Raw genomic sequence first — 24,158 nt, forward strand, 5'->3', positions numbered from 1 at the left:
GGTGGAGTGGTAGATACCCTGGAAGGTAGGGAGAGGATACAGAGTGACCTAGATACATTGGAGGATTGGGCCAAAAGAAATCTGATGGGGTTCAACAAGGACAAGTGCAGAGTAGTGCACTTAGGATGGAAGAATCCCATGCACTGCTACAAACTGGGGACCAAATGGCTAGGCAGCAGTTCTGCAGAACAGGACTTGGGGGTTACAGTGGACAAGAAGCTGGATGAGTCAACAGTGTGCCCTTATTGCCAAGAAGGCAAACAGCATATTGGGCTGCATTACTCAGAGCATTGCCAGCAGATCAAAGGAAGTGATTGTTTCCCTCTATTCCGCACTGGTGAGGCCCCATTGGAGTAGTGTGTCCAGTTTGGGCTTCCCCACTACAGGAAGGATGTGGACAAATTGGAAAGTCCAGCAGAAGACAGCAAAAATGATTAGGGAGCTGGAGCACATGACTTATGAGGAGAGGCTGAGAGAACTAGGCTTGTTTAGTCTGCAGAAGAGAAGAATGGGGGGGATGTGATAGCAGCCTTCAACTACCTGAAAGGGGATTCCAGGGAGGATGGTGCTAGGCTGTTCCCAGTGGTGGTGGTGGACAGAATTAGGAGCAACGGTTTCAAGTTGCAGTGGGGGAGGTCTAGGTTGGATATCAAGAAAACATTTTCACTAGGAGGGTGGTGAAGCACTGGAATGTTTTAGCTAGGGAGGTGGTGGAATCTCTATCCTTAGAGATTTTTAAGATGCAGCTTGACAAAGCCCTGGATGGGATGGTTTAGTTGAGGCTGGCCTGTCTTTGAGCAGGGGGTTGGACTAGATGACCTCCTGAGGTCCCTTGCAGCCCTAATCTTCTAGGAGTTAAACATTTAAGTTTTAAAAACAGCTGTTTAAAATTAAATTTGAATTTATGGCAACCTATGGTAAATCCTAAATGTGCCATAATCAAAATCATTTAAATAAAGATATGGCACAATAGTGAACCCTCAAACTTTAATCCATTAAAGCTACTTTGTTGTATACCCACCCACACACACAGGAGGCCATCTTTAACTTTTGAGGATAAGCTTAATAAATATGGCATAACGTCACACACGACCTTAAGTATCTATATCAGCGTCAGTCTTTATAACGGAGTGCTAGTATTTCCTTTTTCCAAAAAGTAGTATTTTCTATTTGTGTAACTGGGCAAAAGCTTTTCTACATTTTGGTTTCAGATTAGCAGAATCACCCTAGTTCTTGTTATAGACCTTATGTTTGACACTTGTTTCCACAGTAAATGTAGTCAAAAGTAAACCCTATACATGTGTCACTACACATCACTGTTACCTTTAGGGTACAATCAAATCAGTATAAAATTAAAGTCTGAAATATTCTTAATTCAATGCTCAAGCAGAACATTCTCATTTAAGTTAAGATCCTTTACCAGTTGACAATCCTTGAAAGCCTATAGAGAATGCTACAAGATGTTTGAATTTTATTCCCTTGCACAATATAGAGCAGCAGGTTCACCTGTCTGTTTTAAATACTTTGTCACACCTATTACAAAGGCACTTTCATTTCTGATCACTGCAAACATCAACACAGTAGTGCAAACATTTCTAAAAGGTGGAAGAGGAAAACAGTATGACTATAGGAGCTATAATTTATATGGATGCAATAGGACATGAAACTGGAAGGGACCTCCTCGATCAGAGACCAGTCTCCTGTTCACAGGCAACCCCATCTTCTAACTTATTAACTTAAAGCTATATCTTAACACTGGTTAGGCTGTTTGCCCTCATTACCTCTACTGGAAGGCTCTGCAGACTAGCTAGGGTGGAAAGCTTTGGGAAGAGATTGCTTTGAAGAAAGCCCTTGAAGTGTAACTGAAGGAAGAGCGGAGCTCGTAAATTGACTTCTGTCTTATTGTATGAAGTGTCTTCACTGCAATGTTTGGATTTCACATGCTGACATTGGGCTAGTGCATGAGAACCTAAAAGGGATACTAAATGTAAGAGAAAAGAAACGGATGTTTTTGTGTAACGTAAAGGAGTTAGTTGAAGCTCAGACAGAAGTTTGTGAAAAAATACTCCTATCTTCATTCAAGAACAGTTATCCTGAGGCAACAAAAAAAGAAAGGGAGATTGCATTTCAAGCCCTTCTAGTACACAAGTGTGATGTGCCAGTCAGTTGAGCATGTACACTGGGGAAACTCTTCAGCTAGCTGCTCTAAGTGTTCAAGTACATTCAAAAGTATGCACAATCCTGCCATGACAAGAGGAAGAGAAGTGACTTCCACATCAGCTCACAGTAAGCCAGCAGTAGCATTCCCTCTGTTTAGTGTGATATGCTCTAACCTTTTAGAGCAAGAGCAGCAGGCTGGTGAATAATGTATAGTCTAGGATCACAAGATAGCTGAAAATGTTCTAGACAAACCCCAAGCACCACTCGTATGTAGTGAATGGAAGTCCAGAGTAAGACACACCTGTGGTGGGAAGTGCATGATTTGGCGTGGTTTGTAGCTTCTTCTCCTTCTGGCTTTTACTAAGAGGAGTCTTTGGAGCAGGAAGCACAAAAGGTTCTTCATTCTTGAATAACGTCAAGTCAGAATTCTCTTTGTTTTCACATTTCTTTGATGCTGCTCTTCTTGTTACTGGCGTTGGAGGTGGTGTAAATTCTACACTATCCAGTGGTGTCTGATGCTTTGAATCCTACAAGAGATTTGATTAAGTAAGGCGATGAACGGTGAATTAAGTCTGGACAAAACCAAGTTAAAAATGTTGCCAGTATACTGTCCATACACAGTATGTTTTATAAGTTTCAGGTCGACAGCTAAAAATGCAGCTCACTGCTTCATACCTCTTCCTCTCCACCCACGTAAGCCACCACTTATTCCCTCCATGAACACAAAAATCAAGCCCTTTCTGTTCTGTGCCCTCGTTCTCCTCAGTCTTCACCCTCCTCCCCTGGCCCCCCAATCCCAGATCATCTGTCCAACCCATTCACAAAATAGCTAAGATTCTTCCTCACTAGCTCCGCTTTCCCACCAAGCGGAGTTCAAACTTCTGATTTTCACCTTTAATGACCTGCCCATCTCTGCCCTAGCTACATCTCAGATCTGGTTAGTTGTGTGCCCTCACTGGCAATAATGCCAGCCTCACCATCCCCTTTGTCTCCTTCCCCCATTTGTTTCTTCTGCACTGCCCCTACACATAAAATGAGCATCAGGTCCCCTGCGTCTCCTTAATCAAGTCATTGATGACCCACAAACTAGGAAAAGGGGTTAAAGTTTGTTAAAAGCCACCTGACCACCAAAAGGCCCTTGGCTCTGTCTTAATTTAAGAGATCTTCTGGCCAGGGACTGTACCTTATGCAGCACTAAGCACATATATTGATACCTTATAAATACTGTATTTAAAAAAACAGAGGCAGATCCTCTTGAAATAAGAACTGTTTTAGGAAATCATTGTAATTTGTCAAACACCTGCTTTGTTTTGGGCTTATACACAGCAAATCCTGCAAATGGAGATGCCTCATAAAAGGCATCATCATCTTGAAATTCCATAGATCCAAATTCATATGGCGTTTCCCTATAGTCTGGCTCATCTTCGTAAGTCAAGTTCTTTTTAGACTGTTGGGGAAAAAAAATTGCACTGGAATTCCAACAAGACAAAGCAAAAACTTTCATCAGAAAAGAACTTCATTACTTTTAACATTAGTTTTAAATAAATAGTTACAACTTTGCTTTTTAGCGTTTCTAGTGATGCGCAGTATATCATGGGAAGTTCTCATGGAGGTCACTGGTCATCTGAAAATCATGTTTGAGGTGCTAATGGAAAGCAATGGAAGTTTTAATAAGCAGCAGCAGCAGATGTAACATTATGCTGAAAGCACCATTAAAAACAAGGCGTCTACATCAAGAAGTGCAGCAAGATGCAACACCTGCCATTGATTTCTATGTGCAAGTCACAAGCTCCTTAGTTTGCTACCACCCCAGCTAACACCACAAAAGCAGTGCCATAAAGAGGAGATGCAAAATATACAAACCAAAAGGAAATATAGTGAAGGAAAATGGGAGATGGCTGGTTAAAGCCATGATATTATGTATGATACTTTGGAACAAATAGTTATGGGAAGTCAACCATTTAAGCTGCTGAGCACATCAGTAAAAACCTTTAATTTCTCATGGAAATGAGGTTTCCACTGATGTCAAATCTGAGGATTGTCTGTCAGTTGCTTCCCTCAACTGCCAGAGATTAGGAACAGTTTGCTTTCATGTTTCTGGATGCTGCAGCCTTAGACATTGCCATTTGTGTAGTAATGCCATGCCCCACCTTTTAAAGAGTACCTACATTTGTTTTCTTTGGGGGCATTTCCTGTATGCTACCTTCAGTTTAGCAAGTGGAATGATAGGTTACCCAGTAAATAAGCTAATACCCCCTTTTGTAGTGAAATGGGCAAAAAATAGCACCCCTCATGGTCAGAGATCAAATATTTAAGATCCATAATCAATTCTCCTTCATTCCTTATGGAGAAGGGAAATTCCAGTTTTACAAGTGTGAACAAACTTTAGCATCACATAATATCGTCAGGTTTACTCTACTTTTACTTTAGATACTAAGTCAATCCAGAACAATACTTCCCCCAACCCTCTGCTGAATCTGTTAGCTCCAAGCTTTAGGGAATCCCACCCCCACATGAAACACTGGTAAAAGCCTAACAATCTACATGTTCGATTCCCAAACCAGAGTGACTGGATAGGAAATGATTTTCAATATATCCCTTTGTGGATTGCAGGAAACAAAACAAGGCATTCCAATGAGTTACATACCACTCCAATGCCATTGCAAGCAATTAAGTCAACTATCAGTCCTCAGCTGGAAAGGATGCCATTATAAAAAGGAATCATCATGTTTTGTTCAGAGATAAATGGCTTTTGGCCAGTGATCAAGGCTATTGCCAAGATCAGATTTTTCATTCCAGTTGAAAGCAGAAGCATAGAGTTCTGGTATATGACCAGATGTGCCACTGATGATTACTATAAAGACCTTATCAGACACCTGTTAATAGCAGCCAAGAATTTAGTAGCCAGATTCTGTAATTGAAATTATGTCCCATTACTCTATGAATAGCTGAACAGGTCCTGATGTGCAAGGAGAAGTTCACTCCATTACAGAAATACTACTGCATGGTCACTGAAAAAGCTATTTCCCAGTGGAAAATTTAAAAGCATTACTAGATAACAGCACAGTCATGATTTAGGTAAGTCATTCTTTTGGAAAACCTTTGTACTTCCAGCTGTTTGTCATAAGACAGTTTATTATGTTGAAGCCACTGAGTCTCTAAATTAAGAAGAGTCCCATTAGCTTAGTTTTGTAGCCAGTAGGTCAGCTCCAGTTGGGGGGCAATGCTGAAATGGCTGACCACCAACAAATCTTCAGTTGACCTGTTTTAGGGCACTTACGGTGCCTAGGCACAAAGAAGTTGAGTATTCCATGTACCATAGTGGGACTGATGGGTTGTATTACAGAAGAGAGGAGGTAATTTGACTCATCTCTGATGGATTACCATTGATAGTGAGAGCAATGTTTTGCCAAGTCTACTTTTAAATATCCTGAACAGTGAGGCTTCCATAACTACCTGGCAAATAATCTCCAGGGTAATATATGTCAGGAAGGTTGCCTTCTCAATTCCATCCACTCATTTACCTCATTCTAACAAATCTCTTACATGGAATTTCTACCTTTCAATGGCAAACGGTTATGCCCACTTAACACCATGCTAGCCACATTATACATATTTAACTCTGGTTCTTCATGATATCTGCTCTTCAGCCTGTCTGCAGCTCTGAACTCCTCATTTGTCAATGCAGTTTTAATAAGGGATGCCCTGAATACAATATTTGAGGAACAGCTGCACCTTAACTGTACAGAAAGGCTGCCTGTTGCTTTTTGCTCTTGACATGATGCTTCTTTATGTGCCATCCAACAACCTGGGAATGCTTTCCTAATATTTAGTAGTTTTGTATTAGAATAGATTTATGTTTTACCCTGAAGTCACTAGTTCTACAATAACCACCACTCGTCTTGAGCTATGATTTTAGTGGTTTTCAATTTACAGTGAGTCAAAAAGTGGCTGACCTGATCACAAATATGGTATGTACAGCACACAAGTTTAGCAATGTAGACCTGGGCACTATAGAACAGGCCCAGAGATCTCAAAGTAGAGCACAAGACGGACTGTTCTTTAGAGGAGTTTTTAATACATGAAACATGTAAATGTAGGACTGACTACTCAGGAAGAGTTCACATGAATTGAGTTTCAGAAGTGCAGGTTTAACCCTTAAGGAGTCAACTGAACAACTCTTTGGAAGCTGCAGTTTTAAATAGCAACAAGGGATCAGGAAGAAGTAGTTAAAATACACCTTGTTTCATGGACACAAGTTAGATACAAGACTGACCATTATCAGAATACAAGTTGTCAACTCCAAGTTAAATTGAACATAGCTTTTCATCAGCTTTAATACAAGGTCCTGGACACATGCCTTAAGATGAAATCTATCAGATCAATAGAAAAATCCAACTAAATTAAAATCTTCCCTCAAAATCGCTGCCAACTTAAGACATTTAAATCTAAAGGGCCATTTGTAAGTTTATTTCAACTACTGAAATGAACATAGTAAGAAGATTGCTTCTTGGGACCCACCCATGAAGGGCTTCATTAATTAGCACTGAATACTTTGAATTGCTCAGAAATACTGAAGTGCTCCAGTCCAGTATTTGGGTGGATGCAATGACCATTTTCCCATGGCATTCCCCATAGGGCTGTATTACACCAGTGTCCAAACACTGGACTGGTCCTCTTCTGCTTTTATTTCAGGAAGAAATTAAATTTATAAATCTGAAATTAATTTAACAGCCTGTTTCCGCTGGTACATACTGCCTCAAATTGCTGTTCCTTATAAATCTGGAAAGTGACTATAGAAGTTTGCAGTGACAGCCTTTGCTTATTTCAATCCTCTAAAATGCAGTGTAAAATATATGTCCTTCTATATATAACATTTTATGTTCAAGACCAGATCAATTTAGATTTTATACAGTCCTGAGGCCTACAACTTACCTTCAGTGCTCTGGATGGTGTGACGCTACTGTGTTCTGCTGCTAGAGAGGGAAGCCATAGACGGACAGCCTTACCATGAGCCTTTTTGGATTGAAGCAAGAGGTATGTCGCTGACATTTGATCATATTTCCACTAAAATCAAGAGGAATGTTACTATTTAAGAAAGTTATGTGAAACACTGCTTTAAGTTATACTTTTAGCACCTGTTGCAGGAGGACAATCTACCCATTATGGACTCTTCAGGTCTATGAGCACACCACTGTAATTCCAGACTTCAATGGAGTTACACTGGTGTGTAGGAAATCAGAATCAGGTTCTGCTTCTTATTACCCTGCCACCCTTCCTGTAGGTAAGGGAGACATGGTCTAGAGATCAGATCAGAGACTAGAAAGAGTGAAACCCTTGTCCCATTGAAAGCAATGGGAAGGCTCCCAGTGAATTCACTGGGAACAGGATTTCAGCTGGAACACATTAGGGCAACTGGAAAAGAACCAATCAATATATAGGGCCTCAGGCAAAATGAGTTCTGAGTCAGTTTCCGAACCTGGAAAATATGCGTGTCCTTGCCAGTCTCCCAGGATGGGATGTGTTTAGTCTTAAATTAGGTACACAAAATGCTTTTACAAGGACTTAAAGAGTGCTATGTCAGTGCAGCATTCTGTGCATCCTGGGCGAAGAGAGCTACTCATCTTAACTGTAAGATAGATGGTTTTGCTTGTTAGCAATGTAATCTCTGAAGTTTGCTCCATAGCTGAGAGCAGGAGTAAGTGTAGATGTGTTAGCCAGCAGCTCTTATTCCAACAGATATGTATCACACTAGCAGCACACTATGCACAGTTTCTAATCCGGAAGTTTGTTTCTGTAACAACTACTGTCTGGAGAATTGGCACACTCTCTGAAAGAGTGCTATTTCAATGCATACCAATACATGCAGTAATATTCTATATGAATTTGGGTTCTCAATTTGCCAAGTAGCTAAATTCTGCAGTATTTGCACCATTCGATAGCTTAGACTAGACAGTAAATTCTGTATGCTAACATTTTATTTAAAAACTTGCATCAAAACTAGAAGTACCAGAATCATTACAAACACACATGGAATTCAGCTAGAAAACGTCAAACAAAGATGCACGTTAGCCATGAACCCATTCCATTGTCATGTTGCTTGTGCTAATGAACGGAATGGCTACATTATTCCCATCACTTCCACTTTATTTGCAAACAGGACACTACTTCTCCACAGCCTAGTTAGCATCACATTTGAGATTTCTCCTATTCATATAGTCCTCGAGTTGTTTCACATGAATTATTGAATTGTTTTAAAGTAAACAATCATCCTAGCACATGGAGTCACAACTAGTGAAGAACCACTGTAAGTTTCCCTTGATCTTCAAGGGATTCCCAATAGAACATTAGGATTGTGGTTAAAACTTTGATATCAAAGTTTAGGAAGTACCAGGGGGTTGATACAGGGAGAAAAATTGAGGGGAAGAGGAGGGGAATCACAAAATGAACCAGAGAACTATCATAGAAACTTCTATGATAACTACTGTCTGGAGAATTGGCACACTCTCAGCTGAGCATGCAATTAAAATATTAATAGCTTGAAAGAACTGTCTGGTATAGCCCATAGAACTAGCTTTAGCATTTATTTTATTTAGCAGTAACTCAAGGAAATTGCAGGCCTATCCTGTAAGACATTGACTTAAGCCAGACATGTCAAACTTTGGCGGGCCAGATTTGAATTAAATATACTTCAAGTGGGCCATACATACCATGAATCAAAATACTAGGCACTTTTGGAGTCCCATGTCTCATGCACACAGCACTCCACATGCGAGATCTCGCGGCAGCGTATTCCCTGGCGGCAGCACACGACACTGTCCGAGTGTATAACGCCGCAAGAAATCACTGCAGCGCATGCTGCCGCCAGGGGCTGGACCAAAAAGGTTGGCAGGCCGTATCTGGCCCACGGGCCGGCTGTTTGACATCCCTGACTTAAGCAGTTAGCGTAAGGCTTCAGATTTATGTATTTTGGCAAAGATAAATAGCTCAGTGGTCACTCCTAAATTTTGGGTTACCTGGAATAGAACGTTTAAGAGGAAGTTTGTAACACCAGGCAACCACAGGAATAGGAGCTGACACCACCTTTGGGTATTTTAGGATAGACATCTGCAGATGTCTGACCACAAGAGTGCCATTGGAACAAATTGACTTATGTAAGTTGAGATCCTTAATATGCTAACTTATAGGAGAAAGGCACCCCAACATCAGTAAGGTGAGAAAATACAAAGAAGGAAGAGGGGAAAAACCCCAACTGAATATGCATTAGGCATAGTGGCATCCATGTAACGTTATAAAAGTTGTATCCCAGCCTGCGTACAGGAGAAAGAGTGTGCGCCTGCGCGCACACACCCTTGGGAGGTGCCAGGATGAAGGCCACTGGTGAGGAGGAAGATACTGGCTAACATTTCAGGTTGCTCTGCAAGGGAGGGTGACTGTATACAGATGTTCAGATGTACATTCTGTATTATCTGTATCTATATTGCTGGGTTAGAGCATTGATTAATACATCTAACAAAATCACAAACTATTACAGTATAGAAGGGTTCCTAAAAAGTGACTGTTGCAACTGTGCATATCAGGGCTCCCAACTGAACAATTTTAATAATGGGCCTGATCATTGGCCAAGCACCTGTCAAACCTCAGGGTGATACTGGGAATTCTTAAGTAATCAATATAATTAATATACAATCCATGCATCAGGCTACACTGGACAGTTTTAAATTTCATACTTGGGAACCAGTGAGTATTGGAGTCAGTTAATGTCAACGTTTAAGAGAGAGTTATTCAAGTTGCAGGTTACTTACCTCTGAAATTAACTTAGTCATACTTTGCCTGCTGAGTTTATGAAACACGGAAAGCTCTGTTATGCAATCATCATCAAGATGCCCAAGCTGCAAGAACAAGTTTGTAATGTGAAAGCTTCAGACTCTCAAACACTAATCTAGGAGAAGATTTCAGAGTGGGATGTTCCCATGAAGCCAGATGGTTCTTGGCTTGACAGCCCCAACATCTCCCAGAAGGGACTATTGCAGTCATCCAGCCCAACCTCCTATATAAGAGGCTAGAGAACTTCCAAAATAATTCCTAGAGCAGAACTTTTAGAAAAAGCACCCAATTTTGATTTTAAAAGTTGCCAATGATTGAAAATCCACCATGACCCTGGGTAAATTACCCTCCCTGTTAGAGATGTGATTTTTATTGGAGATGAAGCAGTGCATTTAAATTCCTTTCCTACTTAAAAGGAACAAACACAATTAAAATGCATGCAGCTATACAAGGCTTGCAGTTATACATGCGTTAGAACAGACGTTACATGTACAGTAAAGAAGCTCTTTCCATAGAGAAACAATGACACCCAATGGCCAAACATGGGCTCTGGCTGTACGTACCTGGATATTTTCCCTCCTGTTTGTCACCTATGCCTAATCTGTGCTAGATTTTCATTTTTGTGCTGGCTTAATTTCTCTGACTAGTGCAGTATTTGATAAATGGGATCTAATTTTAGCATTTTCAATCAAGTGAGGTTTTATCCTAAATAGGAGATTACAGGAAATTAATAAAATTGCATAGCAGCACTATGTAAATATTGTAAGTCACTCCAACCCCTAGGTTGGAACTGTTCTGCAGGGCATGGGTGCTTGATTTTCAAAAATCTATACTAGACAGCATATAAATATCCATTTGTATCACAAGTGCTGAGAGTCTAACCAGCCATTTACATATGAAAATACCCATCAGACCCTTGGTTTTTTAGAAAATTAACTAGATATCAAATTCTGCGGCGAGCACATTAAGGTCTTTCCCCTGCATAGGAATTAAGAATTTTACATTGAGTGTTCTCAGATATGTATTCTGACAGCAAGAAAACCCTGAAGAATTCAATATCAGCTACTTGCTGAATGAAGTAACTTGTCCTCTTTAGGTCACCATACACCATCCACGAATGCATAAATTCTTCCTGAATTCTCCAGGCACCACATGGTATAGTACACTTTTATTTTGTGTACTCACCGGGTATTTACTTTGCCACTGAACAGCATAGGAGTAATCCTGTATGAGCCATGGGTGATTCAATAGATGTTTAACTGTAATTCGCTTCTTTGGATCCACCTAATGTGCAGTAAGAAATCCAGTCAGTCAATGCTATATGTCACAAAGTGGATACCGCAATTCCTATTCAGAGAAAGAAGCAGCTAGTAAGATTAGTCCTTTGTCCAAAAGATTGGTGTTAATATTTCAAGGAGAAATTACAGAGATTTTAGCTTCAATTTCTTTCCCCAAAAAGATACTCAAAGAGTCAGGACACAACGGCCAGTTAAGAAAGCCTACACTAACAGTAGATGAAGGGATGATTGATACGGGTCACCACGGTTAGAAGTAGCCCAGCTAATTTGTGTTTTATAAATTTTGCTTGATATAAAAAACCCACTTGGGCATTAAGGTTATACAGCAAGGTTACAATCTCCTGAATATAAGTGATATCTGGAAGTCAACTTTGATGTTAACAACCTGACAGCTGCACCATGGCATTTGGAGACGTTTCAGCAGAGGGACAAGGAATATTCTCTTGAAATGTTTTTTCATTAAAATGCTATATTCCAGGCTTTTGGGGTCAATATTTGGAGTAGTGGAACAGTATTGTAAAAACTGGTCTGGCTAGAATAAGTTGCTTTACCTGCAGCATCTGGTGTAGAAGCAGTGTACTGGTAACAGAAAGCCACTTTGGAACCTCATATTTTCCTCTCTGTGGGGAGGGGGGGGAGGAAAAAAAAAAGGTTTCACAGTGAACTTTGACCAACTAGTGCAAACAACTTCATTAGATTGCTTGGATGACTTACAGGCATCTATCTTCAATCTGAAAACCCATAACAGAATTTGGAGTTCTAGGAACTGGCATTTTCAGCATATTTAGCTTAACGTGACAAAATGTGTCATCATTCCTGTTACTTTCACTGAAGACAAATGTGACTAGAATTTAGGTTAAAATAGATTCATGCTAGGTTAATCCCAGGGAGAGAAGGCCGAACTTGAAAAGCTATTGCAGGAACATAATTAAACCAGATTGCAGATAAACAAGTTAGGTAAGAGTAACTCAGCCATCCGCTTCAGTACATTCTCCTCTTCAGCCCCCATTCATTCTGTTTTGTTGCACCAATTTGCGGCAGTTTTAAGACTGCAAGCTCTTGGAACAGGAACTGTGGTTACATAGCACCTAATGCAACGAGGCACCAATCATACAATCAGAAATGTAGAGTTGGAAGGGTCCTTGAGATCATGAAGTCCAGCCCCTGTGCTGAGACTGGACCAAGTAAACCTAGACTGAGGTTTGTCCAACTTGTTCTCCACCAATGATGGGAATTCAAAATCCTTCCTTGGAAGCTGTTCCAGACCTTATTAAAATCTTTCTAGTTAGAAAGAAAGTTAACTAACTTAAATCTCCCTTGCTGCAGATTAAGCCCATTACGACTTTGTCCTACCATCAGTGAACATGGAGAATAATTGATCACAGGCCTCTTTAACAGCCCTCGACATATTTGAAGATTCATCAGGTCTTTTTTCCAAGACTAAACATGCTCTGTTTAACCTTTCTTCATAAAAGGTTTAGAAAACCTGACCTTTCATTTCTGCTGCTCTCCTCTGGACTCTCCACATCTTTCCTAAAGAGTGATGCCCAGAATTGGACACAGTACTGCAGCCTCACCAGTTCGTAATAAGGCAGGAGAATCACCTACTCTGTCTTACATACAACGCTCCTCTTAATACACCCCATTATGAGGTTAGCTTTTTTTTTTTTTTTGCAATTGAATCATATGGTTGACTCATTCAATTAGTCAGCCGCTATCACCCCCAGATCCTTCTTAGCAGTACCACCACCTAGCCAGTTATTCCCCATTTTGGGGCTGCGCATTTGATTTTTCCTTCTGAAACATAATACTTTACACTAGTTTTTTGAGAGGCTCTAGGTGCTATTGTGATCATTTGTATTTAAAACAGTATGAAATTTAAAAATCAACTGCTAGACAAAGTATTACAATTAGACTGGCTGTAATGTATTCTGCTTTTACAGTAGGAGTGGTTGCATTACCAAAAGTCAGTCAGCCTTGCATTTAGCTGCTTACTATTTATTTCTAATGCTGGACAGGATCCCTAGAAGCAGAGGTTGGCACTCACTAACTAGAAAACACCATAAAGGATTAAAAACCCCTAAAGAGTACATGAGCTTTTTAACTCAACAATTCATTGTTCATTTAGCACGTCTGACTAGTACTAGTAGATCAACACTAATAATTGCTTCCAAATTTGAGGAAAGATAACAGTGGCTATGAAAGTTAACTGAAATTGCTACAAAGACATCATGTACAATAAAATGAAAGCAACAAGAAGTCAGTAAAGGGTCATTGTGAAATGTGATTTAACTGTGAAGCTGGAACAAAATGCACTGAGTATCATAAGAGTTTCATTTCTGCAAACAACTGTTTCAATTAAAGTCAAGTCTGGGTAATACACAGATACGTTTCTTCAATCCCAGTGGTTTCACATTAGAAGTGGAAGTTCTAGTTGCTTTTGTTTTTAGAAATATTGCTGTTTTATAGCTGTTATAAAGCAATTAAATCCTAGAAGTACTCTATGGTGAAACCCATATATAATTTTATATACTCCAAGGAAAGCTGTAATATTGAGGTTTGGCTCTAAAATACAGCTCTGGCATGTGAACATAGGTGGAATAAATAAGATCAACATTCAATTTATTAGTAGTCATGCTAGAAATGACAGTTAAGCATTTCTGTAAAGATAGCCAACAAAACACACAATATAATCATAAAGAAGTTTGCCTCTTAACGAGGAGCTGTCAAATTTTATTTTATTTTCAATCAAAGCAGAAAGCATTTAGTCAAGTGTTATTCCCAAATGAGAACTGTAGAGCATTCTAGGCAAAGAAACATACTGCATGCAAGTGATACGATACCCTAATTAGATTCAACCAGCAGACTATACTACACTGACGCGGAACAATAGTTCTGAGCTGAGATTACAGTAAATTTCAAAATCTACAATGTGTGAAATTAAATTCCACAACAATGCATAAAAGTTGTAATTTGAATCAATTTTCCAACTTGCAAATAAATCAAAAATTGAAACAAATTCAGAGTGGTAGAAACAAGCCCACATTGGCAGATAATCTTTTAATTAGGAAGGTTGCATCTTGTTTCTTGTCCTCAAACAAATTCTTAAAGTATGTTCCTCTGAATGCATTTAGACAAGTTTGAGTGGCCAGTGTTCTGTGAATTCAGATCAGTCAACTAGCTTCAGAGCACACAGCACAACGGTAAAAGTGCTATGCAAGATTCATCTTTGTAGAGGTTATACCTTAGCTATCTATAAGTTTTCTGAACTCACCTCTATCTACTTAATGCATTCACACCCACTTTGGGCAATACACCACAAGTACCTTCAGCAGAAGGTATGAAAAGTGAGTACTGGTTTTAAATATGTTGGAGAAAACACAGCCTCCAAACAATTTTCCACTATAAAGGAAAACACTATTCTATATAGTTATATGACCGAACGGTAGAGAAGCCATTTGAAAGGAACAACATCAAGTGTCATTAAGGTACACATCTTCCCATGCAAGACAAAAGATGTTCTGTAGTTTAAATTGCTAGGCCACTTCTACACAGCAAATCTGCCACATGTTAGCCTCTTGTCATGCATGAGCATCCTTAGCATATTTCCTGCAAAAAAAGCACTACACATGGAAGGGAACAAAGGGAGACCAGGATTGAAGACCTGGTCAATACACATCTGTGCATTAAGTTGTTTGCCAGAACTTCTAGGTGCAAGAATATTTATCAATCCCCCCTTACCAAGTGTTGACTGCATTAGCACTCCTAACTAAAATTCCTCAGTTAATAATGATCCTTAATTTTCCAATCTTTCATCTTTATCCTCTAATAACTCAGTATCTAGAAGTCTGAACACTTTCTACCTCAACCTACAAATGCAGATCTTATCAAGGTATTAAAGAAAGTCAGCTCTAGTCCTAAGCCTGGTAGACCACCATTTGATTTATCCTGCACTTGTCCAAAGCTCAATGGACACAAACTATTACACATTCTATTAACCCAGCTTATTTACAGACAAGAGGCCATTGCTTCTACCTCAGAGGAAGAAGTTTAGAGCACCCAGAACCTTCCTAGGTCATCTCCTGCCAGCGCAGCATAATCCTTAATCATTATGGGGATGTCTCCCTCATTGGAGAAATTCCTGACTCCAAGGCCACCAATCCCTGAGAGAGGGAGGGAAGGATTCACTCATACCCCCACCAGGTTCTTATACTGCATATTAGCTAAGCCTTCCCCTTCCAGATGCCAAACTAAAGAAAGGGACTTACTGGGATGTTCAAGCCAAATCCCTGCATCCAAGCAGCAAATTTAACTGATAAAGTAAGCAGGAACATTTAGGGAGAAATTACAGACTAGCAGCACTTGCTGACTTGCCTTCTTTGTTCCACTTTACCTGGTTCGGGGTTTCTCTCTCATCCCTCTCCATTTTGAGAGGAGATGTGCAATAGCAAAAAGGCTGGTACCACATCCTTATGCTACAGCTCAAAAGTAATTGCTTATATAGGCTGATGGGGAAGGGTAAAGGATTTTATAGTGATTTCTGCTAGTCAAGGTGATTTACACACTTTTGTATGAGAGGATCCAGTACAGGATGAGGAGCAAGAATTCAGCCTACCACTAGGTGGTGCTAAGTGTATTTCTTCCCAAATGCTGCTTACAAACAATCAGTATGAGAGCTAGCCAGTCTATGATACCATGGCCGTTAGTGGAGGGTAAAAGTGAACAAATACACAAGAATAGAGAGGACATGTTTGCTGCATCTTCTTTCATGTCATTGTGCAATGAAACAGTGCCCCAGGCAGCATTAAATCACAGAAAGACTGTCAAATGAGAGCAGTAGTCCAATCCCCGTTCCACTCACTCTTGCTAACTCATCACTGATCCCACTACACAAATTAGTCCTAAAAAGAATCTTGATGAACAAGATAAAAAACCAAATGCACAAATACAGAATGGGGAATAACTGGCTTGGCAGCAACACTGCTGGGAAAGATCTGGTGGCTCACAATCTCAACATGATTCAGCAGTGTGATGCTGACGCAAAAAAGCAAATGCTTTTTTAGGTTGCATTAACAGAGGCATACCATGCAAGTCACATGTAGCTTATGGGACTAGCCCGCTTGCTTGCACAGATGTATAAAGAATAGTATATGTAAGTATTTGTTTTATTATACTAGGGTCACAGATTCCTGTTAAAGTATTATAGCTGTAACGCAAGATATCTACAGGCTACATTCTGTATGAAAAGCTAAGGCCATTAGCATACATATGTTCTGGAACTTTGGCCCAGATAAGTAATAAGTTAAAGGATAAGGGACATATCTAGGGCAAAGGTTATAACCATATAAAGGTGGGCTGCCTCGGTTTATGCCCCAAGTAAACTTTACAGGTACACCACAAAAACCACAGAAGTGGCCAGAAATAAAGGTGAGAGGAGCGAACTGTCTGGAAAGAATATGGATATGTTATTAATACGCACGAACCTGCCAACCTATAGAATAAGTGTACCCTAATAGTTTGTGGATGAAGCCAAGTTTGGATTTAGGAGGACGCATTTTGTTCGGGGCATAAAAAGTACTTGTGCCCAGGGTGCTTTGTCAGTGGTTGGGACTTGTGCTTTCTTCTAGTAAGAATAGGACTAATAGATATCTTTACTTTGTTAGGATCCTTTGTTCTTAGTTGATACTTAGTACTACTCGTAGTATTAATCTTCGCCTTATGGCTCTTTGCTCTCTAACACTGTCTAGCTCTCCACCTTCCACTTGCAAATTGAGGTGCCTGGACATCTTTCTACCAGGTCACCAAGGAAGGGTGTGAGAATATTAATCCAAAGCATATATATCACGTCACAAGTGTCTTTAGGAGAAGACTAATTTTAATTATCCATTTGCCTATCATTCTATGCTATCAGTCTAAGCATTCCTGTCGTGCACCCTGGGGGTGCCTTGTAGAACTCTGTGTAGCCTGATTCTGGGACGAGAATATCTTTTTCTGATCAGATCCATTGGCGAGCCTAACACCCAAAATCAGCAACACAGAAGGTGATAGTACCGCTCTACTTGGCACTGGTTAGGTCTCAGCTGCAATTCTTGGTCCAATTTGGGTCACTACAGTATAGAAAGGATGTAGAGAAACTGGAAGAGATCCAGAGGTGAGTGACAGACGATCAAAGGGATGGAATGCAAGTCATATGAGAAAAGGCTGAAGGAACTGGGTATGTTTAGTTTGTAAAAGAGGAGATTAAGGGGGAATATGATAGGCCTTATATACTTGAAAGGCTGCCATAAAAGAGATGGAGAAAAGTTGCTCACCACAGAGGGCAGGCAAGAGAAAATGGGTTCCAACCTCAGCATAGCAGATTTACATTAAATCTCAGGAAAAACTTCCTAATTGTAAGAACAGTAGGCAATGGAACAGACTACCTCAGGAGGTCGTGGGAGCTTCTTCACTGGAGTTTTTCAAAAGGAGGCTGGATAGCCATCTGTCTTGGATGTTTTAGACAAAAAAATCCTGCATCTTGTCAAGGGGTTAAACTAAATGACAATTGTGGTCCAGTCTAACCCTATGATTCTGAGTTTCAGTGGTAACTCCTTGGAGAACCATTTCATTCTACATCTGCAGTATTCTTACTGTACTTTCTCGCCTCCTCCCCCAAACTCCTACTTCCTCTTTTCTACTTCTGAAGCAATGCTGCTTCTTTCATTTTAGAATCCAGTCTTCAACGGCCATTCACTACTTCTGTAACGTAGACAATCATTTCCACAATCACTTTGCTCAAAGTTTCTCCAACCTAAAGTGGATTTCTGCCCTGTCATTACAAACTAAACCTAGTTTTGTTTGAGGGTATTTTATAAGAGTTCTCTTCAACTGAAGAATTTATATTAAATCCAATTGTATCTGCACTTGCTTTACACCTCTCCCTTCCCACAAATCTGATAATTGAACAGTTAGCCCTATTCTAGAAGGGTCCTCTTTCCCAGAGGAATATAATACATTGAGAGCTTTTTAATCCTTTGTTTCAGATTAAGCAAGTGAAACAGCCTAGATTATTTCACTACATGCATTTTAGAGCTACTTTAGTACTGCTGTACCTATTTCGGAAGCACTCACCATGACACTGGATTTGAAAAGGTTTACTTGTGGATCAGTTTCTCTAACAATTAGTACATAAATAGCACAAAAGCAAAAACCAATAAGCTCTGTTAAACGCATGTGACAATAGCAACACAGTCAATCACTGGAGAGCAAGAGGCCAAGGTGCACCACATCTTGCCTCTTTGCTAGGTAAAGTGTCTTCATTTACGTTTGATGGTTTGAATTTCCTAAAGCACTACATACCATTATCTTCCTGTAGAGAGCCATGACATTCTCATCATCGAATGGGAGAAAGCCACACAGCAGTGCATACAAGAGAACCCCCATGCTCCATATATCTGCCTAAAAGAAAAACCAACAGCATGAAGGGTCAAGTAAAAGTGAGTAGAGGTTATCAGATCTGGCAGCTCAGGGTTTTCCCAGGATGTGTACAACTGCTTAATGAGAAACAATATTCTGTCCATTCTCAATACAGGGACCACACATCATTATGACAGCTATGTTCATATGTCAAAGGGTATTGAAGCTAAAGGATATTGTCCAAAGACGAGCACACTCAGAAGTGGCATGATTGGAGTAATGGCTACTTGTCAGAGCAGTATTAAAACCTCATCCTGGCGCCACATCTTCAAGCACAGCCAGATTTGTTTGATTTCTATAGGACGAGAAATTGATAGAGTCTTGACACTGAAAGATTGTTGCCTGGTCTCATCCGTACCAAGCAAAGACTGTTCCTACTTGGTAATGCTAACTCTGATCAAAAGAGCAGCTGAGCAGACTGCTTATTTGTCATTGTAGTTGCTGCCAGCCCAGCCACTTTCATTTTCTATGGGAATTTAGTACTGTAGTAGATGCCAATTGCCCTATATTTGCACAAGGATGGTATTAATAGGCTTGGCATAATTTGGTTTGGGGTTCCCTGCACAGTCGAGGGTCCCAAGACACCCAGGTGCAAGGTGTGGGAGGGAGGCTGTGGTCCTAGCCTAGTGGAGAACAGACACCTGGCCAGGGCTGCAAGGAGGAGAAGGATGAGCCACCAGCCACAGAGGAGGCCATCCCACTGCTGAAGGACTCCTGCCTGGGGATGGCCCCAGCACTCCTGGCTGGTGAGTGAGTGGGGTCAACACTGGAGCTGCAAAAGGCTCCCTGTTTGGGTGGTGACACTGATCTCTGCAGATGCAAGGTGTGGGGGCAAGGCTGTGGTCCTGGCAGGGCAGAGACCCCCAGCTGGAATAGCAAAGAGGAGGAGGAGGACGATGATGACAAGCCCCTAGCTACGGAGGCTCTCTTGCTGCTGAATAGCTCTGCTTCCAGGCAGGAGCCATTCAGCAGTGTTGGTCTCCTCAACAGCTGGCAACTTGTCCTCCTTGCAACAATGGCCTGGAGGGCGGGAGGAATCTCTGCTCTGCAAGGACCACAGCATTCTCCACACCTTGCACCTGCAGGGAATACAGTGTCAATGGCCCCATGGCCAAATAGGGAGAACTCTGCAGCCCCCATCATGGGAGGAAATGGAGCCATGACAGCAGAGAGCTGCCTACATGGCCATGGGGCCAGTGACCCGCAATCCCTGCAGGCACAAGGTGCATGTGGAGTTGGCGGGAGGAGAGGAAGGGAGGCTGTGCCCTTGCCCATTGTTACGGATGGATTTTTTTGGTCATTTCAGTGTCAGCTGAAATAGATGTCAATCAACATCAATTTAAATCAAATCCTGCCAAGCCTAGACAGAGCACCAGAGCAAGCACTCCCCACCCTGACCTGAAAGGCAATGCTAAGCAGAAACAGAGATGGGGAAAAAGGAGTTTGAACTGGTGGAAAGCAGAGTCCAGCAAGCAGGAGCAACTAGTGACCGTCAAAATCTAGGTCAAGACACTGGTGCAAAGAGACATGAGAGCAAGAACGAGTTTGACATTGGTGTAGCAGGAGATTGAAAGTGAAGGAACTTTGGTATAAGGCTGATGCTGTTAGACAGCAGTTGAGGAAGTTTGAAGACATTTGGGATAGGTTGGTTATGTCCAAGATGGGTGTCAGAAAAGAAGGTTACAGCAGTCTAGTCTGCTTTGATCTTTTGTTTCTGCAGCAGGGATGGAAAGAAAAGGGAAGCTTTAATGTGAGGGGAAAGAGGCAAAGATGACCGTGAGAAGTAGGTCTCAGAAACAGAACAGACTTCTCTTCAGTGGGGTAGCTTTGATGTGCTCTGTTTAAGCTGACAGCACAAATTCCAGAAAGAGAAGTCTGAAACAATAGCAGAGGAGACTGGGCAGAGGAAAGTTTGGGAGTTAGTGTAGAGATGAGCTCATTCACTCCTGGAATTTCCCAGGAAGGGGTACAGTGTAGGAGGGAGCCCAGGATGCTGCTCTGCAGGACCATGGCACAACTAAAGAGACATTGAAGGAGCACTCTGAAAAGGAAAAAACTAATCAAGAAGAACAGTGAGAAGTGTGCTAAAGAAGGTGTGTTGTGTACTACTTTAGCATGAGTCCACCACTGTCCAGGCTATGCACATGACTCCTACAGTGACAACTGTAGAGGCAATTACACAAGGAAAAGCTAAATCCAGTTATATTAGTGTTTACATAAGTAAAATTCAGAGCATATTTAAAAAAATCTGTATCAAGGAAAAACTATAGATTGCATTAGATACCTCTGAGCCAATGTAAGCTTTGCCCTGAATTAACTCCGGTGCTGCATAAGCTGGGCTCCCACAACAGGTATTCAGCTGGTAATCCAGGCCACCCTATAGCAAGACAATTAATCAGACACATTAGATTTGGAAATGGTTTAAATATCTAGTTTGAACCATACTGTAGTACAAGATTATGGGCCTTACTCTCCACTGTGGTGTGTCTTGTGTGATCAGATACAACAATAATACACAGAAATGATCTGGCTAAACCATTGTCTACTGGTGGAAATCTAAGTGCAGTTCCCAGTTCTGATAATTCCTGCATTACCATGGGCAGGTCACTTATTCTGTGACTCAGCTGCTCAGATCCTCATCTAGAAAGTGAGATTAACGTTTCTGTCATGGGTCCAGCTACACCTACACAGAATTTCAGTCAGATAGCTCTTCACACCTTTACAAGGCGCACAGCTGTGGGCAACCAGCCCATATGTATATCTATAGAGTTGACATTAAAGCAAGCTGTGTGTTACTTTGACAGGGCTGTGCTCTAGACAGCATGACTGAAGTGACATTCCAATACCTAACTAGTTAACTGTCCTAGTCTGTAGTTTTAATCAGTTCATAAATTAGAACCTCTCGCAGGTTAGTTAAACCACGGTGTTCTAGACAACAGCAAACCCTCTGCTTTGGTTTTAGACAGACTTTAAGGTCAGAAGGGACCAATATGATCATCTAGTCTGACCTCCTGCACAATGCAGGCCACAGAACCTCACCCACCCACTCCTTTAATAAACCTCTAACCTATGACTGAGTTATTATAGTCCCCAAATCATGGTTTAAAGACTTCAAGGTACAGAGAATCCACTAGCAAGTGAGCTGTGCCCCATGCTACAGAGGAAGGTGAAAACCCCCCAGAGCCTTTGCCAATCTGCCCAGGAAAAAAATTCCTTCCTAACCCCAAATATGGCGATCAGTTAAACCCTGAGCACGTGGGCAAGACTCACCAGCCGGACACCCAAGAAAGAATTCGTTGTAATAGCTCAGAACCCATCCCATCTAACATCCCTTCACAGGCCATTGGCATATCTATCACCAGTAGTCAAAGATCAGTCAATTGCCAAACTAGGCTGTCCATAAATTTATCAAGCTCATTTTTGAAGCCAGCTAGGTTTTTTGCTCCCACTGCTCCCCTTGGAACGCTATTCCAGAACTTCACTCCTCTGATGGTTAGAAACCTGCATCTAATGTAAAGTCTAAACTTCTTGATGGCCATTAGTTCTTGTGTCCACATTGGCGCTGAACTTAAATACCAGTGAGGGAGAGGACTTATTTATCCCTCATATATTAGAGAGCAATTATATCCCACCTCAACCTTCTTTTGGCTAGGCTCAACAAGCCAAGCTCTTACACTGAATTTTACCGATTATATTGCTTCCCATTACCATCCATCTCATTCTAGCCTGCTTAATGTTTAGATTATTAAATGCAGAAGTCTAAAGTAACACCAGAGTTTCAAATCTGAGAAATTCTGAGATAAGATTTGGAAGTCAGATGTCTGCTCGCAACCTATACAGACAGACAATTGTCTTCTGGTCCACAACCTCCTAGCTAAAGCCATACTTTTGGAACACCCAAAGCCTATCAACTTCTGACACTTTTCTAGAAGACATATCCAGTCAATTATTTGTATTACAACACCACTTTGAAGTCCTGATCTCTTTTGGGGCCTCTATGTGCTAAGTGCTATACAGATAGCTGGATTCTGCCTTGAAGAACTTACAAGAGAAAACAAAGGGTGGGAGAGAAAAGAGGAAACAAGATGACATAGTAGTTCACTGGGCAAGCAGAATCCCAGCCATTCCCCAGCCACTGCCTGTCAATACTTGTTACAGTCAGTAGTTGGAATTCAAGTTAATAAGTGTGTTCGTGGAAGACTTGAGTGCTATTAAACACCCTTTTAATATCTGAAGTATTTGAATACACTACTATGCAGTTAGCATGATTCACTTTTGCACTCACCTTTGGCTTTGCACAGAGACCAAAGTCTATCAGCTTCAAGTTATGTTCTGCATCAATCAGCAAGTTCTCCTGAAGAAAATGAATGGTGGTAATGAGTGTACTTCTCATGATTACCTAGGCACAGAATGATTGAGTTTTTCCTTTCATCTCCTAGCCATCAATCTGTAAGGTCCACCATCCTCCCTGAGTCCACAGCACCATACCTTTGGCCATAAGCCCATTTCCTCTAAAGAATACAAGCAATGCCCATCATCTTTAGAGACCGATATTCCATGAATTGTCCAGTAAGCGGTCATGCACTGAAGTTCCTCTCCTAGGGATGTCATCCTCCTCAAAGTGGAGGAGTCAGTCCATACGTACAACACAAGTTCATACAATAAGTTCATGTTGAAGCAGTGGGTTTCCTAATGTCATAGGGTGAGGAGAGTAGGATGCTTCCCACCAAACCCTCTTCTGTCACCAATTAGGAGGTCAGAAGCAGAACGTGGCACTTGTGCTGCTCCTCCACATGCGCTTGTTTAAGTTGAAAACAGTAACATGGAGAGGCAGCAGAAGCATGGTTCACTACCAGAGGTGGAATCTGATGCAGAAAGGAAGACTACTTTGTTTGCAGCTAGCTTGAAGTCTGGAATTGGGTATTAAGTGTGTCCTTGTTCATTATAAGTAAGCTTTCTCCTTCCCTATGGAGATCTTTGGTGATCCCCCTCTGAAAGAAGAGCATTTACAGGCTCCAGAGAGCCACATGCAACTCTAAGCGAATGGGTGTCCCATAGAGTGGAACAAGGCTAGAGAGCATGTATCTTGAAAAGAGGAGGCTAAAGGGGGGGAAAGAAAAAAAGACTTCGAGGTTAGGACAGCAAAGGAAGGAGTAGCTTAATTTGGAGGAGAGGGTTAGCAGCTAAAATAGATCCATCCCGTTTGAAAGGGTAGTGGATAAATACTAAAAGCAGTAGTCACATTTTTATAAACAAGTCAAACTTACTGGTTTGAGATCCCTGTGGGCATACCCCTGACTGTGCACATAAGCAATTGCTGAAACAATCTGACGGAAAAATATACGAGCTTCTTCTTCAGAAAGGCGATCCTTGGAGATTATATAATCAAACAGCTCTCCTCCAGGACAATACTGCAAT

General features: G+C 41.1%; 1 protein-coding gene across 4 annotated transcripts in view; it reads right to left on the bottom strand.

Annotated features, from left to right (window-relative positions):
• The window catches only part of MELK (maternal embryonic leucine zipper kinase), a 40,125-nt gene that overhangs the window by 10,060 nt on the left and 5,907 nt on the right, over positions 1 to 24,158 (bottom strand). For all 4 annotated transcript variants that reach the window (XM_067553360.1, XM_067553359.1, XM_067553361.1 and 1 more), the window contains exons 5-14: positions 24,008 to 24,151; positions 23,026 to 23,094; positions 21,025 to 21,117; positions 18,624 to 18,722; positions 11,837 to 11,905; positions 11,173 to 11,271; positions 9,966 to 10,052; positions 7,096 to 7,227; positions 3,461 to 3,607; positions 2,462 to 2,687 (exon numbers count right to left, since the gene is read on the bottom strand). In XM_067553360.1, the coding sequence (XP_067409461.1) occupies positions 2,462 to 2,687; positions 3,461 to 3,607; positions 7,096 to 7,227; positions 9,966 to 10,052; positions 11,173 to 11,271; positions 11,837 to 11,905; positions 18,624 to 18,722; positions 21,025 to 21,117; positions 23,026 to 23,094; positions 24,008 to 24,151 (1,165 nt within the window). The remainder of the gene's footprint in view (positions 1 to 2,461; positions 2,688 to 3,460; positions 3,608 to 7,095; positions 7,228 to 9,965; positions 10,053 to 11,172; positions 11,272 to 11,836; positions 11,906 to 18,623; positions 18,723 to 21,024; positions 21,118 to 23,025; positions 23,095 to 24,007; positions 24,152 to 24,158) is intronic.

This window comes from Emydura macquarii, unplaced genomic scaffold (genome assembly GCF_026122565.2).
Source record: "Emydura macquarii macquarii isolate MOO-44397 ecotype Brisbane River unplaced genomic scaffold, CSIRO-AGI_Emac_v2 contig_1451, whole genome shotgun sequence".
In the NCBI taxonomy this organism is placed as follows: domain Eukaryota; kingdom Metazoa; phylum Chordata; order Testudines; family Chelidae; genus Emydura; species Emydura macquarii.